The 26,637-nt window shown below is 39.2% G+C and overlaps 1 protein-coding gene across 19 annotated transcripts in view; it reads right to left on the minus strand.

Moving 5' to 3' along the window:
- The window catches only part of SOX6 (SRY-box transcription factor 6), a 614,163-nt gene that overhangs the window by 50,427 nt on the left and 537,099 nt on the right, over positions 1-26,637 (minus strand). For all 19 annotated transcript variants that reach the window (XM_036029075.1, XM_036029074.1, XM_036029077.1 and 16 more), the window contains one exon: positions 26,048-26,235. In XM_036029075.1, coding sequence (XP_035884968.1) covers positions 26,048-26,235 — 188 coding nt within the window. The remainder of the gene's footprint in view (positions 1-26,047; positions 26,236-26,637) is intronic.

A 26,637-nucleotide genomic window follows, 5' to 3' on the forward strand; every position in this document is an offset into this window, starting at 1 on the left:
TCTTGGAAGGCATTTATTTGGAGGCACTGGGGTTTAATTTCATAGTGATGTTTTGATGGTCCCAGAATCAGTAATCATGATAAGAAAGACTCTCCCTGGGCGAGATGAGGTTCATTATTGAACCTCTTTGTTAAGTAATATTGTGTCAGCTGAAACTATTAATTGCTTCGGCCTTTAATTACACAAAAATTATGCTAGGACTCATGAATTGGTTAAGGCCTAAGTTTTCCAACTCCACAGCACAAATGCATGGAGGGGAAGTAGAAAGAGCATCACTCACTACTCATTAGTGTGTGGAAGGCCCTGTGCAATGAGTATTAACCCTCACACCAACACTTCAAGGAATATACTGTTACTGCTATCAATTTTACAAGAGAAAAGGAAGGCAAGGCTCAAAAGTTCTTCAATATTTTGTCACTTAACCAAAATTTAGACAGGTGTTTGTGCTGAGGTGACCTCAAACTTAATTACCACGTGATTCCTCTGAGCCTATTTCCTTGTCTGTAAAGTGGAAAACGATTGTGCAGTAGGGCTGCGATGATTAGATAAGAGATTGGATGTGTGACTGCTTTGCAAAACTGAAGCAACTCATCAAGTATACACTTTAGTTAAAGATATTACATAGTGTTTGCTGCATGTTTCAAAGCTAAATACTAATGAAGACAGTGCCCTGATCTAAAAGCCAATATCCCTTCTCCTGTATCGACAGTGCAACCATACACCCCAAAGATGCTTTCTTTTTTGACTTGACTGCTAAGTGTCTCAGAACTAAGTTTTAGCCAAAGAACATATATGAAGGACCCATGGACATGGACAACAGTGTGGGGGTTGACAATGGAAGTCGGGGGTGGACTGGGTGCAGGGAGGCAAAAGGGGAAAATTTGGGACAACTATAACAGCAGAAATAATTTTAAAATGTTTTAAAAAGAACTAAATTTAAATCTCAGTGTTAGTAACCATGTAGTATCTGGATCTTGTTATTCTCTACTTATAAGCTCTCAAATGCCTCCCTTTCACTCCCCATCATCAGCATGAGGAGAGTAAAACTTCTCTCAATAGCGTGCATAACCGTCCATGGTCTGACTCCTGCTCATTTAAGTTTATATCTCTGTCCCAGTAAGATGGAACTTTCTGGAGTTTCCTCAGTCAGCAATGACAGTTTATGCCCGTGTGCATTTGCATATACTATTCCCTTTTAGAATGCCTTCCCTTAGTCCCTTCTAGGTCTAATTACAGCATTTCTTCTGGACAAAATCCTTTGCTGATTGTCCTCCACCAGCTTCAGGCAGAAATTATGGTATTCCGTCATCACACCATATTTGTAGAAAATGTTTCACAATTATTGGTTTATATGTTTGTTTATATTTTCCCAACTTACTCCTTAAGATGCAGTGTCTATGTCTTATTAATCTTTATATTATCAGTTGCTACCATTGGTGCCTCTCACGATGCTTATAAATGCTAGGTACTTTGGTTACTAAATCCTAATATTTATGATAAAGTTATTACCTTCTCATCTTTCTTTTTAATTTTACTTTTCAATTAATTTTCAGGGTTTTTTAAAAAAAAATGACATTTAGATGATTAAAAGGTAGATAAATGCAAAGGAAGCTGTGTGAGTCAGCAGAACAATGTAGCGATCTCCTGGTCGGGGTTATCCTAGTGCTGACATACAGAGAGCCTGCTTAGTTACCATCATTCACAAGGGCTCTGGCAAGAATCTTCCCTAAAGTCTCCACTACCACCACCACCTCCAGTATTCTTCCTACATGCTCTGACATTGCTTAGCAATCCATCATTAGCAAACCATTCTTTGAGTTAACTAACAATGCCAATATTTTGTGAAAGGACAGTAGAATAAACTTAACAAAAACCCTATTAATTTCAAGTTTAATTCCTCTAAAGAAAGAAGAACATCTCTGGGAAAGATAAGGTAGATGAAACCACATGAACAGAGACATAAAGCATTTGGTCAAGGTACTATAATTTCAAATAAAATAATTTATAGGAGTTTAGGAATAGGCAAGCTAAACAAAGCTGGCTGCTATGGACTGAACTATGTCCTCTTAAAATTCTTATGTTGAAGCCCCAACCCCTGGCCTTGTACTTCAGAATGTGACTGCATTTGGAGATGGACCTTTAAAGATGTGATTAAACTAAAATGAAGCCTTTAGGTGGCTATCTGGGTATGCTGAAAAGAGGAGGAGTTCAGGTCGTACAGAGAGACGTGAGAGATGTGTGTTCACAGAGGAAAGACCGTGTGAGGACACCCATCTGCAAGAGGGCGGCCATCTGCAAAGGAAGAGGCCTCAAGTGAAACCAATCCTGCTGTCACCAGCACCTTGACCTTGGATTTATAGCCTCTAGAATTCTGAGAAAAAGATTTCTTTTTTTTAAGCCTCTCAGTCTGTGGTATTCTGCTATTGTGGCCCTAGCAAACTAATAAATAGCAACTTCTGCTTCTATGTTTTAAAAGGCTGTTGTCAGTGGCCAAAAAAAAAAAATCAAGTAATAAGGCAACAAATGTCAGCTATGTGGCCCTACTAGCCTCAGAAACAATCCTCTGGAAGCTTTGCATTAGGATCTAGTAGAGGTTCTATCTACTGACAACTCTGTCTACCTACCTACCTACCTATCATCTATTAACCATTCTAAGATCTTCAAAAGTCTAGAAACTTCTCCCTTAAAGGGAAGACTTGTAAGGGCTTGGCAAAAAAAGATTTTTAAATTCCAGAAGATTCATACTTGAGGCAAGACATACAGAATGGGTAAAGACTGGCATAAGCTGTTCAGGTCACCTGTTAGGGAGAGGATACATGCCATGGAACAGTAAGCTCCTTGGGACAGGGAAAGTGTCTCCTGACCCTCTCCACCTCCAGCGAGGTCTGTGCCCTGTAAGTAAGTGCAGAAATGCATGTAGCACATGCCTGCTGAAATGAACTAATATCTGTCGAGCTCTCGTGGATATGTTTTATGGAGCTTACAAAAACATTCTCAAATGATATATTACATGTGTCCCTCAGGATTTGAAGAGTACACCAAACTAAGCAAGTTCTCTCTCCACACCCCTGGCAAGGACGGCATCCCATATCACACAGTGGGGCTCCTGCCACTGATCATCAGATGATCAACGATAAAGTAGCGTTAACTCTGAAGATATGAGACCCTTTTAGTCTTGGGAGCCACTGAGTTAAATTAGTTTCATCAGGATTATAGCGGTTACTGAACCCCTTTAGCCAAATGCTTTCTGTCTCCCTCATATGGTTTTAATATGGTTTTAACCAATTGCAAGGTTATTTATAAGTTTGCAGCTCCCAAGTAGAGTTATAAAGTGTTCAGATTTAAGCAAATCCAGTTGTGTGGCAGCCCAGCTTCTGCTTATATGTGGTTTCCAACTTCTCATTTGTGCACAGAGGCACGATGCATATTCATTCTTGAATATCCTGAGTAACTATTTGTTTCAATAACAAGTTACAATTCCATTGTAAAATTATACAAACTCCTATTAAACTGAACATTTGATTTAAAAACTGAAAATTTTATCTCCACTTAAACCACCAGCAAGATTTTATTATTCTAACATTTATCATATGAACAACAAGCATCACAATAAAATTAATGACCAGCTAAGCAAATGTCTTCATTCAAAAATTATCTTGGGAACTCAGTTTGCTAAAAATTTAGGTACTTGATTTCAGATATCTATTTCATTTACAATATGTACTTTTCAAATATTATTTGTGGAAACACAGGTGTAATTTATTCAAGTTAAAGACATCAAAGCTACATAAACCAAGAATGAGTATTTTCTTCAAATCTATACCTTCTCTTTTAAATTTAGCTGTTAAACTGATATATTTGAAGATTGGTTTTTTTTCCTCAGAAATATAAACACACAGAAAAAAATGGGAAAAGAAATTGAGATAAACATATATCTTAAAAATTAAAAGGATATATATTTCAAAAATTTGATATATATATCAAAATCTCCTAAGAGATTTTGCTATAATTTTAAGAAATATGTATGCTACAAAAATAACATACATCTTAAAAAGAAAATATAGGGGGCGTGAAAAAGGTTTGGTGCCAGAAAGGCACGTAGAGGCCTCTGCACTGGGAGAACACAGGGGCGAGGACACTCACCCAAGGTCCCGCAGCCAACCAGCGACAGACCCAGGACATGTCTCTCAGCCTCCGCACTCTCAGGCTCCTGATCCTTCCTCTGGACCGCTCGGCATCACACGTGCCCTTCACAATCTACGCGAGCCCCTGACTGCTTCACCTATAAAACGTGGGAGCTGAACAAACCTCTCTCTTCAGTTTCTTCCAGCTTTAAAATCTGATGATTCTATGATACTCACTGTTTTTGCTCCTAAGACCTACACTGCAGCACAGATGAGTCATAAAATTTTTTGAGCAATTATTCATATTTTCAAGGAAGTTGCTCACAGATAACCCATTTGTCAGACAAGCCTGCCAAACCATGGTCACACTGAGCCACAAAAGCACTTGTTTTCTACTCCTGAAGTTCCATCCCCACTGCAGGCAGAAGTGACAGAGGGAAGGGACAGAAAGCAGGGGAAGGTGAAGAACAGAGGCAGGCAAAATCAGAGGCAACATTCAAATCTAATGTGGCGTAAATATGCTTCTATGTCCCTAATTTTGGTACTCGTGATGGTGGCGCCAGCACAAACTGCAGCCCTCTTTGCCTGAAAGTGAAGTAACATAAATGCAAGCATCACTGGCAAGATGAGGGCCTCTATTCACAAAAAAGAAAAAACAAAACAAAACTAAACTAATTGATTCCTTAATGTCAAGATTTTGCATATTCTACTGTTATCCTCCTCTAGGAAACAGGAAGTACAATACCAATAGGATCAAGGAAAGTCACAAGTGATTTTTTCAAATAATAAATAAATAAAAATAACCCAAGACTATGTCTGATATTTTCTGGAAAGAGTTTTCTACCATATCAAATAAAATTAAAAGTTAGAAATTGTTTCACTTCATGAAAATTTTCAAAAACATTTTAAAATTAAAATTTTGAAAATGAGTTTTAAAAAAGAAGAAAACATTTCGGACCCTGTTCGAACATGTAATGTCGACATGGCAACATTACAAAGGACAAAAGATAGTGTCCAACTGTGGTGATATGTGTTAATTGCATGGTTTTCCAAAGATGTGGGAGAACTGATATCAATTACAGTATAATTACCATTACTTCCAACAGAGTTAACATGTAGTTACCACAAAATAACGTACAATTAAATGGTGTCACATTGCATACCAGACTAAATAAGATACAAATTAAAAATTCCCAAATGTAGCCATAATACTCTTCTATCTCTTAAAAAAATAAAACAACAATTTTTCTCTGATAATGTCACAGCATTTTTCAAGAATTAGTGTAATCATTTTAAAAAGGTAGAAACAAGACATATAGGTTAGAAAGAGTCCTTTTTAGCAGCACAATGAAAAATCGCTCATAGAGAGAGATCTATTCAATACATCTCAACGAAAATTTTAATTTCATAACCCAAAGCTGTTTTAAATAAAATTAGAACTTTCCACATGTTTCTTAAGGTCTGGAAAATCAGAAAGGTCTTTTTAAAAAACAAATTAAAGAATATTCTTGGTTTTTATTGATCCCCAACATGTTTTTAAATGTATTTGTCAAAAAGTGAACAGGAGCCTGCTTTAGTGGCTCTGAGGAGGGACAGAAATGAGTGTGGCTCAGGCTAAGAAGACAGCTTACACAGAAAGTCTAGTTATTTGCTACATGAAGTGGTAAAATCATGTCTCAATATGAGCAATTTCCTTATCAGGAGGTGAACTGAGAGGACAAAGAATGCTCTAGTTCAGTTTGAAGAAGTAAAATTCCCCCTTGGAATGTCTCAAGTCAGCAACAATAACACAGGAGCCTCCACAGGCTGCCCTGGAGAGGGGCACGTGTGGGAGCACGCACACGCCAAATGCTCGTCTAGGTTTAATTAGAAGAGAACTGGAAATGGCAGGGTGCGATGCTGTGAAGTTGATGAGAGGACAAAGGGAAAGTAGCTGTATTTAAAATACAGCTCCAGTGTATCTGCTATATCCGTTCCAAACATCTGGGCTTCCAATTATTTATTGAACTCATGTGTAAGAGTTATTTGGGAACACTGCAAACTGTTATAGAACAGGAACATGCATACTGCTTTGTAAAACACTCAGAGTACTGGATTCTTGCTAAAATCTGGAACAAATGGGTGAAAACTGCTGTGAGATTATTCTCTTTCAGTACATGTGTGAAAACCACGAAGAGGTTAATATGCTAAGAATAAATTTTGTAAAACAGCATGCTATTAATATAGCAGACAATATTTTATTAGAAATTTATGTTTTGCATATTTTGGAAGATTTAGTTAATTTCCTATTCTGACTTTTTTTGTGTCTAAATGCTTACTTGAGATTAAATGAGGCTAGACACATTTGTGAAAGGCTGTACATCTTCTTTGAAGATTACATAAGCGTATGCACAGACCCACAGAGCTCTCAGGGCAGTCAGTTCCCTGTGTAGTCGATCTTTTCCCTTTCTCTCTGAATGTGGAGCTCAGGAAGACATGCATTATTTTTGCCCCCAGTTTCATGCTCCACTCCATGAAATTCCTGACCCAGTCATTAGGCTCCAAAGGGATCCAAACTGGTTAGGAGGAATGACACAGAACAATGATGGGTACATCACTGTGCCATGTTGTTTCCTCTTGTTCCCACATTACCACTGCATTCCTCTGATTATTGCAGCCTCAAAAAATGTGCTGATCGCTGAGTGTGTTAGACGACACGGCTGGTCCCGAGAAACTAGTATCCCAGATAGAGCATGTAATGCATGTCATGTAAATGAGGTCTGTAGAAGCTGCCACATACCGGCCGTTTGTCATCGGAGGGCCGGCAAACCGGGCAGTGGGGGTAAGTGCTTGCATGCGCTTCACTGTGTCCTCAAGCGGAAAGAGAAAAGATCGCCTGCTCAGGCCAGCTGACCTGCGCTGAAATATTTCCACTGAAAGCAGGTGTACGTTTGGGGAGAGCTTTTTATTTGTTATCAGTCTATTAGAAAAACAAAAGGTTTATCATCTTTACCTTTAGAAATTAGTCATTGAAATGCAGTGTTTTATAGGTAAAGCCTGAATCAACTTCATTTTTCAAGGAGAGAAATTGATCTTCAGCTTTTTGTTGCAGCAACAATTTAGTTATAAATTAGAACTAAGTCTTAAATTCAAGTTTGGGAATTAAATAGTTTACTATTTTAATTTTAAAATAGGTTTTAAAATAGGTTTTAAAATTTGGAAACTCATTCCCCTGGTCTAACAGTAAGGGTTTCAATGTAACTAAATAGTCTTTTCTGAAGAGTGTGAGGGATGGTGCTTAGTCTACAATTCAAAATTTCTAAATGAAACAGAAGCGACACCTCCAACAGCTCTCTTACTAACCACCAATAAACAAGCATATGCTTATTCCTAATGCTGGGTAGCTGCTCTCTTTGCCACTCTCCATCTCCTGCCTGGGCAAGGACAAACCTGGAAAATTCACCTGGGCAGCGTACAAGGCAGAGAGCTCGTTTGCTCAGTCCCAAATACTGTCTGATGAGAGTTAACTACAATGGGTTTGCACAGCCTCAAAGAAAAGGAATAACCAATAATTTGCCATGGAAATGTTATATGTATTAGTTTTTAAATCTGCATATAATTTTTAATGGTTCTTTCAGAATAATTAATAACAAGAAAAGATCATGGGTATAACAATATTGAAAGTACAAAGTTTTAGGATTATAGTTCTTATTTCACTCTACTGTATATATTTGAAAAAAAGGAGAGCACAACCTAAAGAAAGACTAAGTCCTCTTTTCACTGACTAAATAAAACATATCTGAATTTATGATTAAAATGTTAGTTTTTCATCCATGAAGTGACCAAAAGAACAGAAAAAAAAAGCATTGCTAATAGAGCTGGCCAGCCTTCTTGCCTGCATCAGGACTAGCAAATTAAAATTTCTAATTTATATGAGAAATTGTGGGTCATGTCCCCCTTCTGCTAATGTGATATGAAGGGCTGGATTGTTACATCACTCAGACAAAAGGCACATAGAAGTTTTAACATAAATATAGTCTATTCAGGTACTGTTTGGTTTGAAATAATAGTTTTCCCTTTAGGACCCACAAATAGATTTACAGCACACATCCTCTGTAGTTTAAGTTGTTTTAAAATCCATTGTCTCTAATGTTCTAAACAAGCACATACATTTTCTTCTGTATAGACTGATTTCACTGCAAGCCTTATTCTTTAGCATAGTTTCGCTGGAAGATAAATCAGTATGAAATACTCCCTCAAATATCACCTACAGATAATTTTTATCTCATTAAGTTACCTTTTAAAATTATATAGTTATAGAAATCATTCTGGAAAATCCATTTTTACAAAACCAGGTGAAATTCATGAACTCAAAAAGCACCTTGATCTCGATGCATTGTGCTAATCAGTAAATCTATTTACATTTAGCTAATTCTTAGTCCTCAGCTAATTCTTTGAGAAAAAAATAAATAAATGCTTCCTATAAACTCTGGAGATCTGTGGTACAACAGACCTGATTTACTTCAAATAGACCTCACTTCCTTTCTACATCCTCTCCTTCCCACCACCACCCACAAAGATGATAAACAAAAAATTGCTTTATTTATCAAAAAAGGAAAACATGATGACATGCTACTTATTTATGCTATCAGCCCAAAAGAGCTCTGAGCACACCCAGCTCCAACGAAACAGGAGGCGGGAAGCACACAGCACAAACTTCGAGTCCTAGAGGAAATCACTGGCTCAGTTACCTTGCTCCACGCTCAATAACAAGGGCCCCTACTCAGCCTGGGTGACCACCAGCATCTTAAAAATTGTAAAGTCCTGTGCCAGCTGGTGTGGCTCAGTGGACTGAGTGCAGGCCTGCAAACCAAAAGGTCACTGGTTTGGTTCCGAGTCAGGGCACATGCCTGCACTGCAAGCCAGGTCCCCAGTAGGGGACATACGAGAGGCAACCACACACTGATGTTTCTTTCCCTCTCTTTCTCCTCTGTCTGGAAATAAATGGATAAAATCTTTTTAAAAAATTGTAAAGTCTTTTTACACACTTAGTCATTGGTAAGGCATAATTATCCTAATTTTATAGAATATACTGAGGTTCAGTAAGATTAGATACTTCTCCAAGATCACACAGATAGGAAAGTCAGAGAGAGACCTGAAGACAGGTCTCGGGATTCAAAACCCAAGCTGAATTCCTCCTACTCTTTTGTACAGCTGAACCCACAAGGCTTGACTCAGTTTTAGGCACAGGTCACGAAATCAGAAAGATCAGGATCCAACTGGCTTCCAAAGTCCTGTTAGACAGTATTTATTTTATAAATTTAACTTCTGAAGATAGTTATTTAGGTCTAAGACTATGCATTGTCACTTAAAAAACTAAAATCAGCATTGGATTCTGAATAAATTCATACTGGTTGTCTCTTAGCCCCTCTAAGCTATGCTACCTCCTTCCTGTATGGTTGATTCTTCTGCAAAGTGTTCCAGCCCCATTATTAGAGATGCACACTCAGGAGATCCCGTACACCACAGTGGGCTAGGTGGTAAGATGCGAGCTTTGCACACTAGATGTCCTCCATAGGAGAGTGCAGAGACTGTCACTGTCCCTCCAGCTCCAGAGTCTTGGAGAAAACCCTTCATCAGAGGTCAGACTGCACCCTCACTGCAGTGGGCTGCAAGGCTGTAGGGAGAGTGGGAGACTGGAATTCCGGAGGGAAAGGGAGAAGGAGAAAGAAAGGGAGAGGAGGAGGGGCGGGGGAGTAGGGAGAAATGGGAGAGGAGGTTAAGAAGAATGCTCCGGAGAAAGGAAAGGAAAGAAATAAACTCTCATACATAAAGAGGCAGAGAAGTACTGACTGGGAAACTGATCAACAACCTCCAGAAGAGAAGACAGAAGAGAAAGTGGCAGCAAGGCAAAAATCACAGGATAGGAAAGAGACTTCAAAATTCTTCTCACACTGATGCTACGAACAAAGCCTTCGAAGGGTAAAAGGGGTCAAATATACGGTGACAAAAGGAGATTTGCCTTTGGGTGGTAAACACACAATGCAATATACAGATGACATATTCTAGAGTTGTATACTTGAAACCTATATAATTTTATTAACCAATGTCACTCCAATAATTTTTTTAAAAATTAAATGAAAAAAATAAATAAAAATTCTTCTAACTAAGGTCTAATAAGAATCGACTCTCCTATAATGTAAATTTCTTCTGTCAGAGAAAGGCCAGACATATATTAAAGCATAAACAGGTTCAATGAAAGTACATTTTTATTCCTGTAAGAGTAACTATTTCTTCCACTGTCTGGTCTCCAGCCACAAGCAAACTATCAATGAACAGTGACTGAGCATTTCAGGCTCAATGTTAGGGGAATATCAAAGAGTAAAACATGGGCTCTTCCTTTAATAATTATAATAGTAACTTAATAATATGGTACATTGGAAGTATAAAACTTACACAGAGAAGAGCTGGTATTTGAACCTAAAGTTACCTCCATGATTTGTGGTGTTTAAATCTGTAATGTAGAACAATAATAGATAACAATAATCTCTCCCATAGGATTTTTATGAATATCAAATGAGATTTTTATATAAAAGCATTTATAATCTACAAATGCCTATAAATTAATGTGAACTATTTCAAATTTTAATTTGGATTTACAATCCCATACCACCCCAAGTTCTCTCCCACTGAGATGATCACTTAGGAGTTGCTTCCATAGTTTCTATGTAACAAACAGGTTGACTTTCTGCAAGCTTATTTACATGGAAAAATACACTCAAGTTATCTCAGGTGCCACCAACATCATTATTTCTCCCTCTCTCTCCCTCTCCCTCTCCCTCTCTCCCTCTCCTTCTCCCCCTCTCTCCCTCTCCCTCTCCCCCCCCCTCTCTCTCACACACACACGCGCACACACACACACTCATACACACAGCAACTCTGGGCTACATTTTGCAGCCAGGCCTTCATGGGTTCCTGCGTCTGAACAGCCCCCTCTCTAGCCCAGAGCCGAGCCCTCTCCTGAATGAACAGTCCTCCAGTCGTGTATCCCCCTACGAGAGGACCCGTGCCTCACTCAGACTCACTCTTGTCTGACACTCTCCCCTGCCTGTCCTTCCTTTGAGGCACTTTAAGTCTCTTCTGCTTTTCAGAACCTCTCTTTCCACCTGTCATTGGTTTTCATGAGCTCAACTACCGTGGCAGCTCGCTTCACTCACTTGGCACTTGAACCCCATATCGTTGGGTTCCCTTCCATATGCACTTGTCCTGTCTCCCAAGTCAGCCTATATTTTTCTTCAGGGCAGAAAGGGACTGGTCAATATTTCTCTGAATCCCAAGAATCTGTCACAGTCCCCATACACCAGATGGTGAGCACTTCCTATGTCATGTCCAGTTATGTCATCTGACTGCAATCAACAAAGGGTCCAGAAGAGTATTTGTTTGCATCTACCTGACTTCATGTACATTATCTCATTTAACATTCTCATAATCGTATATGGTATTTTCATCGTTTCGACCTTCCAAGTGAGTTACAAAGGCACAGAAAAGTTACAGGCCCCAGGTAACAGCTAGTAATACTTGTGGTGTTGAAGTGAGAGCATCACCAATTAGTCTGTGAAACTGAGTTTTGGACCTAGCTGTGATTGATTTCTAAGGGTCCCGTTCCTTCTTCCATTACCAGCATTTTACCTAGACCTGGGGAAATGGTTTTACAACAGTCAAATTAATGGGCTAGGATAAATAAAGACTAAACTTGTAATCACCTCCCTTGTAGGAATGTTACTAAAATTAGAGAACCCATCTTCTTAAAGGAATAGAAAGGTCTTGATAAACTGGTGTAATTTTTAATATGAGTTCACTAAAATCTTTTTTTAGAGAAGATGTTTGCCTTCTTGTTCTCATTTTACAGATGGGAAAATTGAAATTAATTTTAATATCAAAATTTTAGTATCAATATAGGCAACGGGATTCCAAATTTACAGTTTCCCTTTTCATAAAATTTACATTGACCCTCGATATGGGAAGAAAGCAATTCCAGAGTGATCTTCTTTGCTGAAAACCGTAGGAGACTTGCAGACAAGAAGGTTCAGGAAACTAAAGCTACTGGGCAATGCGTTTTACAAGACACCCTTTGTGTTATTTTAGAAACAATGCTGTTGACATCACTTATAAAAATATATAAAGGGCAAATCAGGGTTGCACCAAAAATAAAGGAAGCATTTCTATCCACAGTGGGAAGACACTTGGGGACATTCTAATCTTGGTTGCAAACGTCAAAAATGGCAAACCGGATCTTAGCTAAAAGTGAACTTCTGCCAGAGAGCTCCCAACAGCACATTTCTGACAACAGATTTAAGACAATGCTGAGAGGGAAATCAGTGCTGGAAATAATGCACAAAGTACATCTGTGAGTAGAGTTTTCATATGTACTCTCCATACACAGCTGTATACCTACAATGTGAAAATGAAAATAATCAAGTGTATTCATACCTAACTCCACACAAAGAAGAGCATACAACACATGCAAGGAGACTTACACAGAGAGACATACACACACCATTATACAGACACACACACATACCTCGATCAACAGACACAGACATGCTGACACACAGATTTAGGGAAAGATGCAGACATGGACCCACATACATGGACTTACAGACACATCAACTCAGACAGACAGATACACATTCAGATAGATGCACAGACAGAAAGAGATACTGATGAATACATGGCCACATTCACAGATGCCCAGAGTCAGACAGACAATAACAGACATCCATGCCCACAGACAGAGTCAAAAACAGACAGACAGACACATGCCCACATGCACGCAGGTAGCAGACACATGCACACAGAGACTCAGAGTAGAAATTTACCCACAGAGAATAAAGCCTCACACAGACAGACTCCCACATGGATTTACGCCCACCATGAGAAAGACACGCATAAGCACTCAGAGAGATGCACACACACAGCACACATACACAAACACTCACGCAGAGTCATAGCCAGCATGTGATCTGTGCTATATCCAGGGCTCACCAGAACACAGAGGCAGAGCTAAGTACTGGGGAAGGGGGTGAAGTCTGTCTGCTTCACCCCCTGTTGTGGATAAAATGTGAGATTTGAAAACAGGCTCTGAAGAGCCTCGACACTGACACTACCCGTGTGAATGTCAGCAAATGATTTGAGTTCATAGAACCTCATCCTCATCTGTAGGGAAAAATGATAAAAATTCTGCCTCTAAGGATGGCTGTTGGGATTAAGTATGATAATAAATCTTAAAAAGTGCTTTTAAAACAATGAGAAAGACTGAGATTTTAGTGATTGCTACTATTTTCCTAAAACTACAAATGCAAAGAAAGCTCTTAGGAAAAGAGTGAAACTATTGTCCACCTCATCCACTGCTACAAGGCTTAACCACATCTTTAAAAAATTTCAGCTGTAAGACTCTAAACTTTCACATCTACAAATATAAGCACAGGAAATTTTGTTACCGACATCAGCTTACATCAGCTAATATTACAATAGTGCCTACTGTGTGCGAAGCATGCCTGGAAAAGGTAATGTTCCATTTAACCAAACGTTCACATTAGTCAAGTTATCACATATAAGGTCACACACTTGGCATCACTATCAGCAAAGATTATAATATAACAATATAAGTGGCACTAACACTGAGTTGAGCTCTTTGACACCACATGATGCTTCAAAATTACCACCATAAACATCTTAGGAGCAACTTATTATGATTCTGTAAGGAGAGAAATCAACTAAGAGATTTTTGTGGGGTCCCTACAAGTCCAAGGACAGAGCAGACATTATTCCCAGGGCAAAGGTCCCTGAGGAAAATTTTCAGGATGTACTGAAGCCAACATCTGTGGAATGGAATGCCAGCGTCTTGAGAAAGTCCACAGAGCTTTCGAGCAAAGCACGTTCCTCCTAAGTCAGGGTCCCATTCCCCAAAGGCAGGCGGAAAGTAAAATAATACAGAGTGTTTTCAACCGGTGGCTTATGTTTCTCTGAGAAGCTTAAAAATGAGAATTTAGACAGATCACTAGACTTAAGAGGCAGTTTGTTTGTCTCAAGGAGCTTTGTGAAAACTTAGGAAAATAGAATCTACTCAGCCTTCCTAAAGTTATGTTTTAAACTGAAATCAACTAGGTTTTTAAAAATATGACTTGTCATTTAAATGGTCTCTGTCTTACCTTTAAAAACTTCTCTGCAATCCAATGACTTCAAACCTATCATTTTGCTTCAACTGAATCATAACTATATATATTTTTCTTAAATGTGCATTTTTTAAATAAGTGAAAAAGTCCTGACAACATGTGTTTTGAATTTTCTACCACTCTGATATTTTTAAATTGAGTGGATTTTAAAGGCCATTTAGGTGGACTTTATCTAATTTAGAGGTTGAGGATTCTTTGGGAATATTTTATGAATTTCTTAAATGGGGTTTTATAGCATTAAGTCACTTGATACTAAGTTTGTGACATACCCTTCCTCTGCATATTGGTTCTTTCCACTGGAAAAGTCTGCCTCCACAACAATAGGACAGGCTCAGGAATGGTAAGAATGCAAAAGAAACTAAGGCAGGTTTAACTAAATTTTAAATGGAGATCCTGGCCAAGTTGTCCCCATACACCAAGGTTACAGGTTCAGTCTCCAGTCAGGGCACATACAAGAAGCAACCAGTGAATGTTATAAGTGGAACAACAAACCTCTGTGTGTGTGTGTGTGTGTGTGTGTGTCTTTCAAATCAATTTAAAAAATAAATAAATTTCAAATGGAGCTTCACCTACAGAAATGCTCTCAGAAATCCTACAAAAGGGAATGGATTTTTTTTAAAGCTGTGGTCCTAGGAGCTGGTGTATAGTTTCCTGATGAATTCCCCAACAACCAGGAAACTAAGTATTATTAACCACAGATGAGAACACTGAGGCTCCGCGAGGTCACAGAGCTGGTGAGTGATAGAACCAGAATCTGAAGTCCAGGTCCGTCTGACTCCAAAACACACTTGCTTCACTTCTCCACATCTCTCTAAAGGTCTCTCCTATTCTTTCTTTAAATGGACATATTCTTCTTAAAATGCAGTTCAGATGAAATGTGCCCCATCCACAAACACCTTTAATGGCTCACAATTATCTATAAAGATAAATTTAAACTAGCCATGGCAATGATCTACTTCAACCTGCCTTTCTACTAACTATATGTCAGGTACTGTACAAGGCCTGGTATGTGGATTATTTTATTAAATCTCCACAACAACCGCTTGTGCTTAGAAACTATGCATATTCCCATTTCTTAGAAAATCTTGGGCAGTCTTACTTCAAATCTTTGCTCTTATTCACAACCTTAATCAAGTGGATGTGGATACTAGAAACAAGAGAAGAGAAGGAGAGAGTGAGAGAGAATACTTTTTAAAGATGGCCTAACACTATAAGATATTTTTACCTGGAGGTTGAGCTGGCTACCATTCCATATACATGTTTGATACTGTGCTTTGTATATAGTAAGTACTTAATTAAAGCAGGGTGGGATTGAAAAATATAAACGTCTGTGGGATAAAGAAGAAGGTGCTGTCAGTCACAATACTCTACAACAAAGAAAGCTAGGTAAAAACGGATAGAGCCAAAAGACAAATGACAAGTTCTGTTAAGAAACAGCCCTGTAAAATCATCCTAGTTCTTGAACTGAATATCATAGAAAAATTCTGGAGTATGTCTCAAGCTTTTATGAGGACCCGCAGAAGAAAACCCACGTTTCTCCTGAGAAACTGCTTTACTCATAGAGTGGGACAGTGTGGATCTTGTAACACACTTCCTTTTGCCTGGTTACCAGGAAGCTCACAGCCACTCCAGCAATTATGTGAATAGGTATGACAAGAATTTTTGTGCACTTGTCTTATCCCAGCTTTACTTTATTTATTTTCCTACCTTCATTTTTCCTTGCCCATTATCTCCTCTCTAGACAGTTTTTATCTTGTTTTAGTGTACGTATGTATCACTGCAGACTACCCCACATTGTTTATGTTGAAAGGAAGGTATAAATTTAGTTAGTATAATTTAACTAACTCGTTCTCCTTTATTCAAATGGAATAAAACCAATAATCATTTCTAAGTGTTTACAATATTTGATCACTGATGGCTGTTCTTAAAGCTAAAGTGAATGCTCTTAAAACACACACACCCTGTAGGTACACTGCATTGCAAAAGCTTTCTCAAAGGGTCCAGTAAACCAGAAATGTTTTCATAATAATACCAACACATCCCTTGCCTTTTGCACGCCTCCTCTTTTGTGAGTGTACAGTGGAGCTTCCCAGAAGCTACATGGCCTGGTGATACATCGACAGATTGAATGCAGAGGCAGATATGAGATTCCACCTGTCTTTCTATTATACCTAACCAGACATTAAAGAGATCTGGAAAATGTAAAAATATAAAAATCTGTTCTTACTAATTTTTTTTATTTTGAATATTATACTTTATACTAAAACATGTTATTTATATTAACACATAATGGGTTTATTATTATTTTCAAATAACTGTATACACCCTTTTAATTCGTTAGTTTTACACTTCACATGATAAATATATCCCACACAAATAAAACTCTTTGGGGTTCTTAATAATTTTTAAGAGTGTAAAGAGGCCCTGAGACCAAAAATTGTTGAGAACAGCTGATCTAGCAGGATTAAGAGATTAGATCCAGAGGGATTAAGGATTCGAAAGTACCTGCCACACTGGGTGGTTTAGGTCTATAAAGTCCTCATTACTAGTGCATTTGCTCCATACACGCTCAAAGCGACAATGCTTCTTGCGAAGTTAGTAGCTGTGAGGCATCTAATTTTCACCCTTGCACTGGGAGACCCTTTCGCTGGGCATGGCATTTTAATTTAAGACACCTGTAAACAAAACTAAAATTCTTATAGCTCTTTCTCCCACCCCTAGCCCTGGAAAGTATCTTGAACCTTGTAAACCTTTATAAATTCTCACCATTTTTTCCATTTAACGTGCAGAGAAGAAAGGAACCAAACAAGTTTGTTGTTATTTTTATGAATTAGATCTTAAACTAGTAGCTAGGCAACCAATCAAGTAGCCCTGACAACAGAAATAAAAGGAACTTAATGATTATCTTCAGCCAGGAGCCCATACACAGCACTGCACGGTCGCCCAGTGTCATTGGTTCAAATGTAAAATCTAAAATTAATAAAAACACACTTTTTTCTAATTTTATAGCATTTCAGTCTGTGTATACTATTTCAGAAACAAACTATCACAAGTATAAGATGGCAATCCCTCTCAAAGAAGTGCATGTGTGGCATATATGTAGGTAGACTTCTTTATCTCATGATTTTAGCATTCGCTTCATTCAAATTGATGTTGAAAACTCAGATCTCTGTCCTCTTTTAGATTTTAAGTAAAATTGCCCCACTGGTCTCACAGAGATGCAGGGAACCACTGGGAGGACGAAGAGAGGGAAAGGGGGAGTAAAGTGATCGAGAGCTGGACTTACATCCCTAATCTGCAAAACAAGGGGAGTATGGCCACATCCCCTAATTTGGAATGGTTTGAGAGAGATAATATATGTAATAATACCTTTGAAACGCAGAAGCACTACAAAAATATTTCTTGTCATGATGTGAAAAGTACTACATAAATGTTTTTTAAAACCAACTACTGCTCTGCTTTGCAAAGGAGGGTGTTAAAATTGGAACTTTCCCTTTACTGTAAAATGCCTAATGTGCCCACACCCCTCCGAGGACAAGTTGCTGTTATGTGTGGGGAACAGGCTGACATGGAAAGAGGCACTGCAGCCGAGCACGCTGGCCAAATGCTCACAGAAACAACCTCCTTGATTAATCCGCACTACGCACTCCTTCGGAAACAACAAAACCTCGCTGGTCTGCGTCGTCCCACACACACTCTGCTAAATAGTTTGCTCACGATTTCCTTTCACTTATTGTTGTGTGGCTATATTGATCTTCAGTCTGAATGCTTCCTGTCAGGCATCAACGAGTATCTGAATCACCTGTGTAAATAACAAGGCGCTGTGGCAATTGACAATGTGAAGCAGAAGACGTCCAGTATGATCTCCATTTCCAATAAAAGGGGGCAGTGTCATTACATCAATGTAATACCAATGTAAAATTCTGACATATTTTTGCAAACTGTGGGAGAGGAGCAAGAATTTACACTTGTAAAAAATGAATAACTGTTTTTTTAATAAATAGGAGCAAGTTTACATGGTGCCTCAGTGATTGGATCATTATTTTCCTATTTACTTGATTGAAAAAATATAATTTTGGCATGAGAAATGCATATGGTTATCAAAAATCAGGTTAAGTATTTTCAAAAGTCATAGATTGAAATTCTGATTTTCTGGAAATATATTAAAGTATATATTAAATTAGTAGCGACAAAATCCCCCGAGCACAATAATGTAATCAAATTGGAATATTATCATGTTGGCTGTGGTCAGATGCTAGCAGGTAGCTAGTGTATACAAGTCATTCAAAGAATGAAAAAGAAACATGCATATCTGGATTTTGTAAGAAGCTACCTATTAGCTTCTTACTAATCTTCTACTCTATCTTAAGCATTTTGGCCCCAAGAAGCAGTGGTTAACGCTTTCATCACTGGAGAGTAGCAAAGAGTGGAAATTTAACAAAATTAACAACAGATTTGACAACTTGTCTTAAAGAGAAAAAGGACCTAACATTAATAGAGTGTTAGATATGCACTTGACATACGATGCCTGTCCAGGACGTACCCAGCCAGGTACTATGAAAAAGAGAGACACTTACTGAAGAAGATACAAGATACAAGAAACATTGTACACAGGACAATGATGCCTCAGTCTTTTTCCAAGCATGTACCTTGGAGCTTCACACAGTTCTTCCAATCACCATCAGCTGCCCCATAGTATTTTCCTGAATCACATTGATGGTCTGAAATCTCTTCCCTTTCAAAAATGATTTTAGTTTGGGGAAAAGCCAGATGTTGCAGGGCACCAAATCTGGGCTGTAGAAGGGCTGAGTCACCTTAGTGATTTGATGTTTTGCCAAAAAAACTGCACGAGATGTGATGCATGAGTGGGTGCATTGTCATGATGAAGCTGCCAATCACCACTTGCCCAATAGCTGTAGCTTTCTGAATCATTCAAATGGTTTCCACAAAGGAATGTTAAAGCTTACACAAAATTTGATGCAGATTCATTGCTCTACTCACTCATTTTGAATGCGACAGCCACACAGTACACATGCTCACTCAATAGCATCTACTGCCCCCACTGATCAGTATGGTGAAGCTGTCACTGTTCACACATGCGCATTTCAGTCCACTCTCCTTGGCTGCCATGTTATATTGATTTTACACAAACCGTCCTCATTATATTAACAATGGCTGGACTTTTTCCAGAAAAGAGCTCATTGGTTTTTTTTTCCTCAAAATGATTCTTCAAGGAAAGGATGATTATCTCTATTTTATAAATATGCACATTGAGAATCACAGAGGTTAAGTAACTTAACTGTTAGAGAATAGCATGGGCTACTTCCAAGACTAACCCTAGAAACTGAAGCCCCAGGATTAATCAACTGCAAAACCCATGGCCTCTGATTCTAATATTGCTCCAAGTCTAGCCACCATTTTTGTCTCTTTGTTGACATCATTCAGTTTTCTGCTTCCCAACTGGTATCTTCACACAGCCAGTACCAATGGACATCGTGGCAGGGAAAACTGCCCCATCCAGATGGACGGTTACAAGTATACAGGAAAAAGGGAGCTCAATGCTTTTTTGCATCATAGTTTTGTTTATTTTTACCCTTATTCCATCAAAGGGTTGACATTGCCAGAGTAAGAACTTTTGTATGTAACACGCTTAAAGATCTCACAGAAAATTAATAAATTAATCTGATGTTATTCTAGAAACAGAAATATTACTAAGAATTAGAAAAGCTGAGGTTTAATTCCTGCTCTGCTGTGAATCCACTATGAGAGCACAGATAAGTGCTTTTTGTGCACTAGGTCTGTTTTCCCATCAGTGATTTGAAACAATGGGACCAGATCAAATGTAAAGCCCTGCCCAATTCTTGCACAGTACAGTTTTAATCCCACCAATACACTTCAGAGGCAGGCAGAGTATGATAATAGTGTCTACAGTGGTTCACTTTGACCCCAATGAGATCAAGCATTTTTCTTAAGAGACTCTCCAAAGATGATGGGACAGCAGTTCAGGCTACATGTATATGGATGTGTAATCTGTCTATTCATGAGCAGCTCCTCAAGATGATTAAAATGAGCAAAATAACCAGATTCCCAAGTTGCATAATGAAGGACATATGAAGGAAATTGCTCTAACCAACCACCAAGTCAGCATTCAAACATTAAGAAGATTAGAAAAGTTACAGAACACACTTTAACCCTAAGAAGGCCCACCCTGTCTTGCTTCTCTTCTAACTTACCTTTAAGAGTTTTAGTATAAGCCACCTATTTAAAATTCTGCTGTGTATTACAGTCTATTGCTTTGACTACTAAAGTACTCTCTACCTTAGAGATGTCAAAACAACAAGACCTGGTAAACAATTGCCCTATAAAATAATCTCATGGTGATGGTACTAAGGGACAGAGATGGTTGGTGTTCTTCATGTGGAGAGCTAAAACTCGGGCTGTAACTCACACTTCTGCTGGCAAGGCACTCATGATCCACACACAGAAGCTCTGTTGAAATGATGGAGCATAACATCTCCTGAGGCGCTGTTACAGTCTATTGTCCCTACAGTCTGTATATTTAACAGACTCTGAATATCTTGGGACACAGCCGACCAGAACAGCTCCATTGGTGCCGTTCTGGCTGATCAAGTTAACAATCTTTCATTTTAAAGCATCAAAATAGGGGTTTACCCAATAAAGTGAAATGTACCATGGGTAAACATGTATACATATGAACATACATGCAATTCCGTATGTGTTGTAAAGAGACAAGCATCCCTGTGCCTATGTACTAAATGTTCTCCCATATTTGTATATGTACATACAAAGTATGTTTTATATATATATCTAATGTTACCAAATGTCACAAAAACACTTCATAGTAGACACTGTGATGCACTACACAGATTCCCCCTTTAGGACTGAAAAATTTATTCCCTCAGTTGCACAGAAATTGCTTAGCACTGACCCAGCTGAGGAGAGTCACCTGACTCAAGGTCATGTCCCTTTCCCAAAGTAGCCCTTATCCCAAAAACTGTTCGACACAAGTGCCTATCTAAAAGTTCGCCTCCTCCACCCAGCCTGGGGCAATTCTGAATGGCCATGGCAGCCTCCAAGTTTCCTGTGGGGCTGGCTGAGGTCTTGGTTGAGACTGCCTTGCAGCCTAATCCTGCTTTTGTCCTTTCCCTCCCATGGGTGGCAAGTAGAAAGGGAACTCCCAATAAACCTGCTTGCGAATCTCCATCTCATCCCCTGTTTCTCCAATCTGTGACACACCCCTTTTGTAAGGAATGTCCAAATAAGAGAGGAACCAGGTATGCTTAATAAGTTGAAAGGTCTTATAGCAGCAACACTGTGAAAAAATCTCAAAAACTGGGTTATAGGTTAAAAGAATAAATTCATAAATCTAATTGATAGATCTTTACATTTAGGAAAACTAAGGGAATTCCAAAGTAGACAATTTTGAAGACGGTTAACCAAATTTGTCACAATCCATATTATCAATCTTATTGCACATTGTATATTTACCCTCTTTGACCTCAGAAGATCTAATTCTCGAAATAACAAGTAGTGTCTTATGGAACCTCATACAATTAACATGGATATTTCAATTATAAGAAAGCCAAAGCTACCATCATAGGAGTCCTTTAATTTTGTTCTAAATTTATTCTTCTGGCTGCAACTAACCTAATAATCAAGAATAGACACCAACTCTAGAAACTAAACAAAGCCTACAAAACCACAAAATGTATGTTCTAAAGAGTGACACTGTTGGTGAGCAAGATCACGTATATGAGGGGGAGCTTGTGAGCACACACCCCTGGACATAAGGGGCTTTCCAGGGCTCCACATTCCACCAGTAAAGTCACCTACTGAGACAACTCCATGTCACTGGGAGGCCAGGGTTTTCCAGTTCTATTGAAACCACTTTGCTGCTTCCCTTCAGAGGCTCGGTTATATTTGTGATATGTGTTAGGTCAAGTTTAGATTCACTATCATTATCTTCCATCTAACCTAATCTCTCATTCTTTCCTTGTCTGCCAGTGTGAAATAAGGTGTTATTATTTCAGAACCTCTGACTTCTTCCTCCAAAATGAATCAAGAAAAGTCAGTCAGAAATACCTAAAATCAACGTCTGTTTGAAGTTAATAGTGTTTAACTGAATTTCAACTCCAGTCAACTTAGATGATATGAATTTAACAATCTTGGGTCACCGTGCCAGACAGAGAGATTCACTGCTGGAAGCAAGGTGTGTCCAGTGCCAGCTCACTGCTGGGCTCTTGCACGCAGACAGGGATGCTGCTGCCCCGCGCCTGCCTCTACAGCAAAGAAGCTGTGCCACAGGGCTGAGTTGCAGCAGCAGTGCTGAACCTACTTCTCGTTCTCCTCAACACTAAATGGCATTTATACATACTCCATTTTAACTCTATGAAAATATTCTCAACAAAAATTTCTACGTGCATTTTTCAAAGAACTATTTTATTGATGACTTTAATCAGAGGCAAATTATTTTTTATAACAATAGGTGTGGCTATTTAAATGAAATAATTTGGGTTCTTTTGTGGAATGAAGTTTCTGAAATGTATTCATTCTAAATATATTTTATTTAGCCCAAGGGTTTTCCACTACGGGTAATTTTGTCCCCCCTCCCCCAATAGAGCACATTTGACCATGTCCAAAGACACTTCTGGTTGTCACAAAAGTGGGGAGTGCTGCTGGCATCTAAGGAAAAGAGGGAGGCCAAATCAGCACCCCCACGACAAAGAATTCCCTGGCCAAAAATGTCAATAGTGCCAAGGTCGAGGAACCCCAACCTAATCTAATAAATCTGAAGTTTCCATAGCTTTGTGTATCAACCCAATTGGAAAGGAATTCAATTTAAGTATGTGAGTTGGCCAATATGCCATCTGAAAACCCTATTGCTTCCTTCTGCTGACCCTCCCATTGTTGTGTGAGGATCTCATATCTGTGACAAAATAGTATATTTGCTCCACATATTTAAAGATCGCCCATGATTTAGTTTAAAAGGTATAAAACACATAAGAAAGTTTCTACACTGTATCAGGAGCTGTGCTAGGTATATTCACATACACGTAAGCTTTTGTCACTGCAACCCAGATTACTGCTCTCACATTATAGATAAAGCAGCTGAGATTCAGAGAGGCTGACCAACTTGCCAAACATCACACAGTGGGTAAGTGACACCCCAGTGACTGTTATTGCACATGAGGGTAAATATTTTTAAATTCACTAGTACTTCCTTTACATGCAAAGGAAATTTCTGAATCACTAATGGTTGTTACCACTCAAAGAAAAATTTTCAATCATTAATAGTAATTAATGGGGTGAGGAGGGTGACTAGCTTTTTATCATATACCTTTCTGTATTGCCTGAATTTTCAGTCAGCATATATTACTCCCACTTGAAAATAAATAAATAAAAAGACTCAAACAAATCACTGGAGTGTTTCTCAAACTAATTTCAGGACTAACCCTTGACAAAATTGGAAAGTAGGAAATGGCCTGAGGTGTGCATGCCCATTCTTGTTTTTAACCCGATGTCCCATGCAGCAGCCTTATGCCAAAACTTCTTTACTTGTCCAGGTCCCTAAAAAGGATCTTACAAAGTTATTTACACTGAGATTAAGTATGTTGTTATTTCATTGTGTTTTCACTGAGCAGAAAGCAGTATCTGAGATCAAAAGAATGACTCTGTGTTTATCTCTAGCATCAGAGGGGTAGGAGAGGTTTGGGGACAAGGCTTGTCTTTTCTTGTGGTCCTGACCATCTATTCAGGCAGGGCTCTGCCTTGTGAGTGCACTGGCAAGGACCGAGTCCTTAATGGGGAACAAGGCACTTGACTGAACATATCCCAGGGCCTGGCATGTGCCTGACGAGTCCCAAGTATATAAATGCTTATGGCTTAATAGGCGTCTTAGACTCACCGTTTCCCTGGATAGCCTTTCTCCTATCTGATCTGAAAGTTCTGTGAGGAGGGATCAATCAAGTCAGAGTATCCAATAATGATTAATTTTAAATAGTATACACACACATACCACACACATGCACACACACATATTTAATGTTAACATCAGAAACTCAGTGCAGAGAGAACTTAAAAGTTTAATTTTTTATTAAGCTATGGGAAGTCAACACTTCCAGAGCTAAGCTTCATAATCTGGGTGAGAACTTTGGTTGCAGATATGCTTGAGAGTTCCATCATATGCCCATCCCCTCACACCCCTTTCCAGTTCCCAGTTCCCCCCATCTCCTGGTATGGCTAGAAAGTATAGATAACTACGAGAGGTTGATTCAACATGAGCAATGGCTCTGTATCCCACTAATTGGTTGACTTGTGTTCTCAAATAGGTATATTCAAATTCCAACCCTTGGTATCTGAAAATGGGGCCTTTTTTTGGGAAATAGCATCTTTGCAGATATAATCAAGTTAAAATAAGGTCATTCTGGATTAGGGGGGAACCCCAAATCCAATGACTAATGTCCTTCTAAGAAGAGGGAGATTTGGAGATTTGGGGACACAGAAGACAGCCATGTGAATGAAGAGGGATGCAGAAATTGGAGTGACGCGACAAGCCAAGGGATGATGGTAAAGACCGTTCATTCATCAGACCATCAGAATTTTTTCCCCAGTGCACTACGAAAGCCTCTCAACTGGTCTCCCTGTTTCCAGTCTTAACTTCCTATAGTCCATTCCCACACGTTAGAATAATCTTTTTACAGGTAAATCATATCCTGTCAATGCTCTGGACAAAACCTGCGCAAGGGTTCCTATCACAGAGTAAAGTGCAAAGCCTTTTCAGGGCCAGCAAGGTCTAACACGCTCTGTCCCATGCTTTCCCTCCTCTTATGCTGCACCTGCCACACTGGCCTCTACTCTGCAAGGGCCTCTGCGCGTGATGTTCCCACTGCGGATGTTCTTCCTCCCACCCTTCGCCGGGCCCGCCTGCACTATGACTCTGTTCATACCTCTACTCAGTGTCGCTTTCTCAGAGGGTCCTTACCACCCTGTCTCAAAGAGCAAACCCAGACTCCCTATTTCCTGAGCTTGCTTCAGTTTTTCTCATGGCATTTATTCACCTCTTCATACCACTGATACTACATTATGTATCTAACATTTTTTTTTGTCACCTTTGTTCCCCTATTAGAATGTCAGCTCTATGAGAGCAGGGATTTTTATCTGATTTGTTTACTGTTTTATCTCCAGTGCCTAAAACAGTATCTATTATAGAATAAGCACTTGATAAATATTTGTTGAACCAAGAAAAAATAAAGTCAATGAATGCATTTTGTAAGCTACTTTGTTTTATATTTTTTGCTCTGACTGATAGGAAGCTTAGTAATAAATTCAATCGTGAGTCATAGTAATTTATTAGCTCCTTTTTAAATATTCTTTTATTCTTATTCTAATAACCTCACGTATCCCCTTTATTATATTTCTATATCATCTGGAATGGGCCGGGAAGGCACCAACAGGCAGGTAGGTCGGGTGCCTGGTTGGGTGCCTGGTTGGGCGCCTGGGAGCATCCCAGGTAAGTGGGAAAAGGCAGGTTAGTTCACTAGCAGTAATTCCTGAATGTGACACAACACAGCCCTCAAGCTAGAACACACGTCTTTGTCTGCAGGCTGATGCTTGAGAGCCTGGGAGAAGCCAGGTGAGAATGAGCCAACGGGTCTAGCAGAGCCAGTGAAGGAGACGAGCGAGTTTTACCTTCTCATTCCTGCAGTTGTTCAGCCCCATATTATTCATGGAGGACAGTTTCCCATCAACACCATGCGGCTGTTGCTGCTGCTGCTCCCGCTGGATCTGTTCTCGCATCTTCCGAGCCTCCTGAATGGCTTTCATCACTGTGTCCTGATCCCCAAATAGGGCAGGGGAGTTGAGACTGGACAGGATATCTGCATACACAGGATGCATTATCAGAGGTTTGTGCAATGAGAATCTTTAAAAAAACACTGCTGCTCTCTACTTCCCTGTAGAATGCTGCATTCCCCAAACAAGGAAGGGGCACGTTTGCTAGTCAGAAAATCACAATGCTGCGCATAGAGCACAGAAAGCCAGGGCAACAAAGCTGTGCTGTTTTTCTGTTGTTGTTGTTTTTGGTGTTTTGTTTTGTTTTATTAGCTCCTGGTGGATACCCTAGCACTTCAGTTTATCTGGGCTTGTCACAGATGAAGGTTCCTAGATTCCAATGATATGTATATATTTATCTGTTCTGGATACATGTGACACTCAGTGGGACAGTGATGGGGAAGAAGGGGTGGGAGAGGGACGGAGATATCTGCTCAGGCTGCTCATTA

This window comes from Phyllostomus discolor, chromosome 6 (genome assembly GCF_004126475.2).
Source record: "Phyllostomus discolor isolate MPI-MPIP mPhyDis1 chromosome 6, mPhyDis1.pri.v3, whole genome shotgun sequence".
Lineage (NCBI taxonomy): Eukaryota > Metazoa > Chordata > Mammalia > Chiroptera > Phyllostomidae > Phyllostomus > Phyllostomus discolor.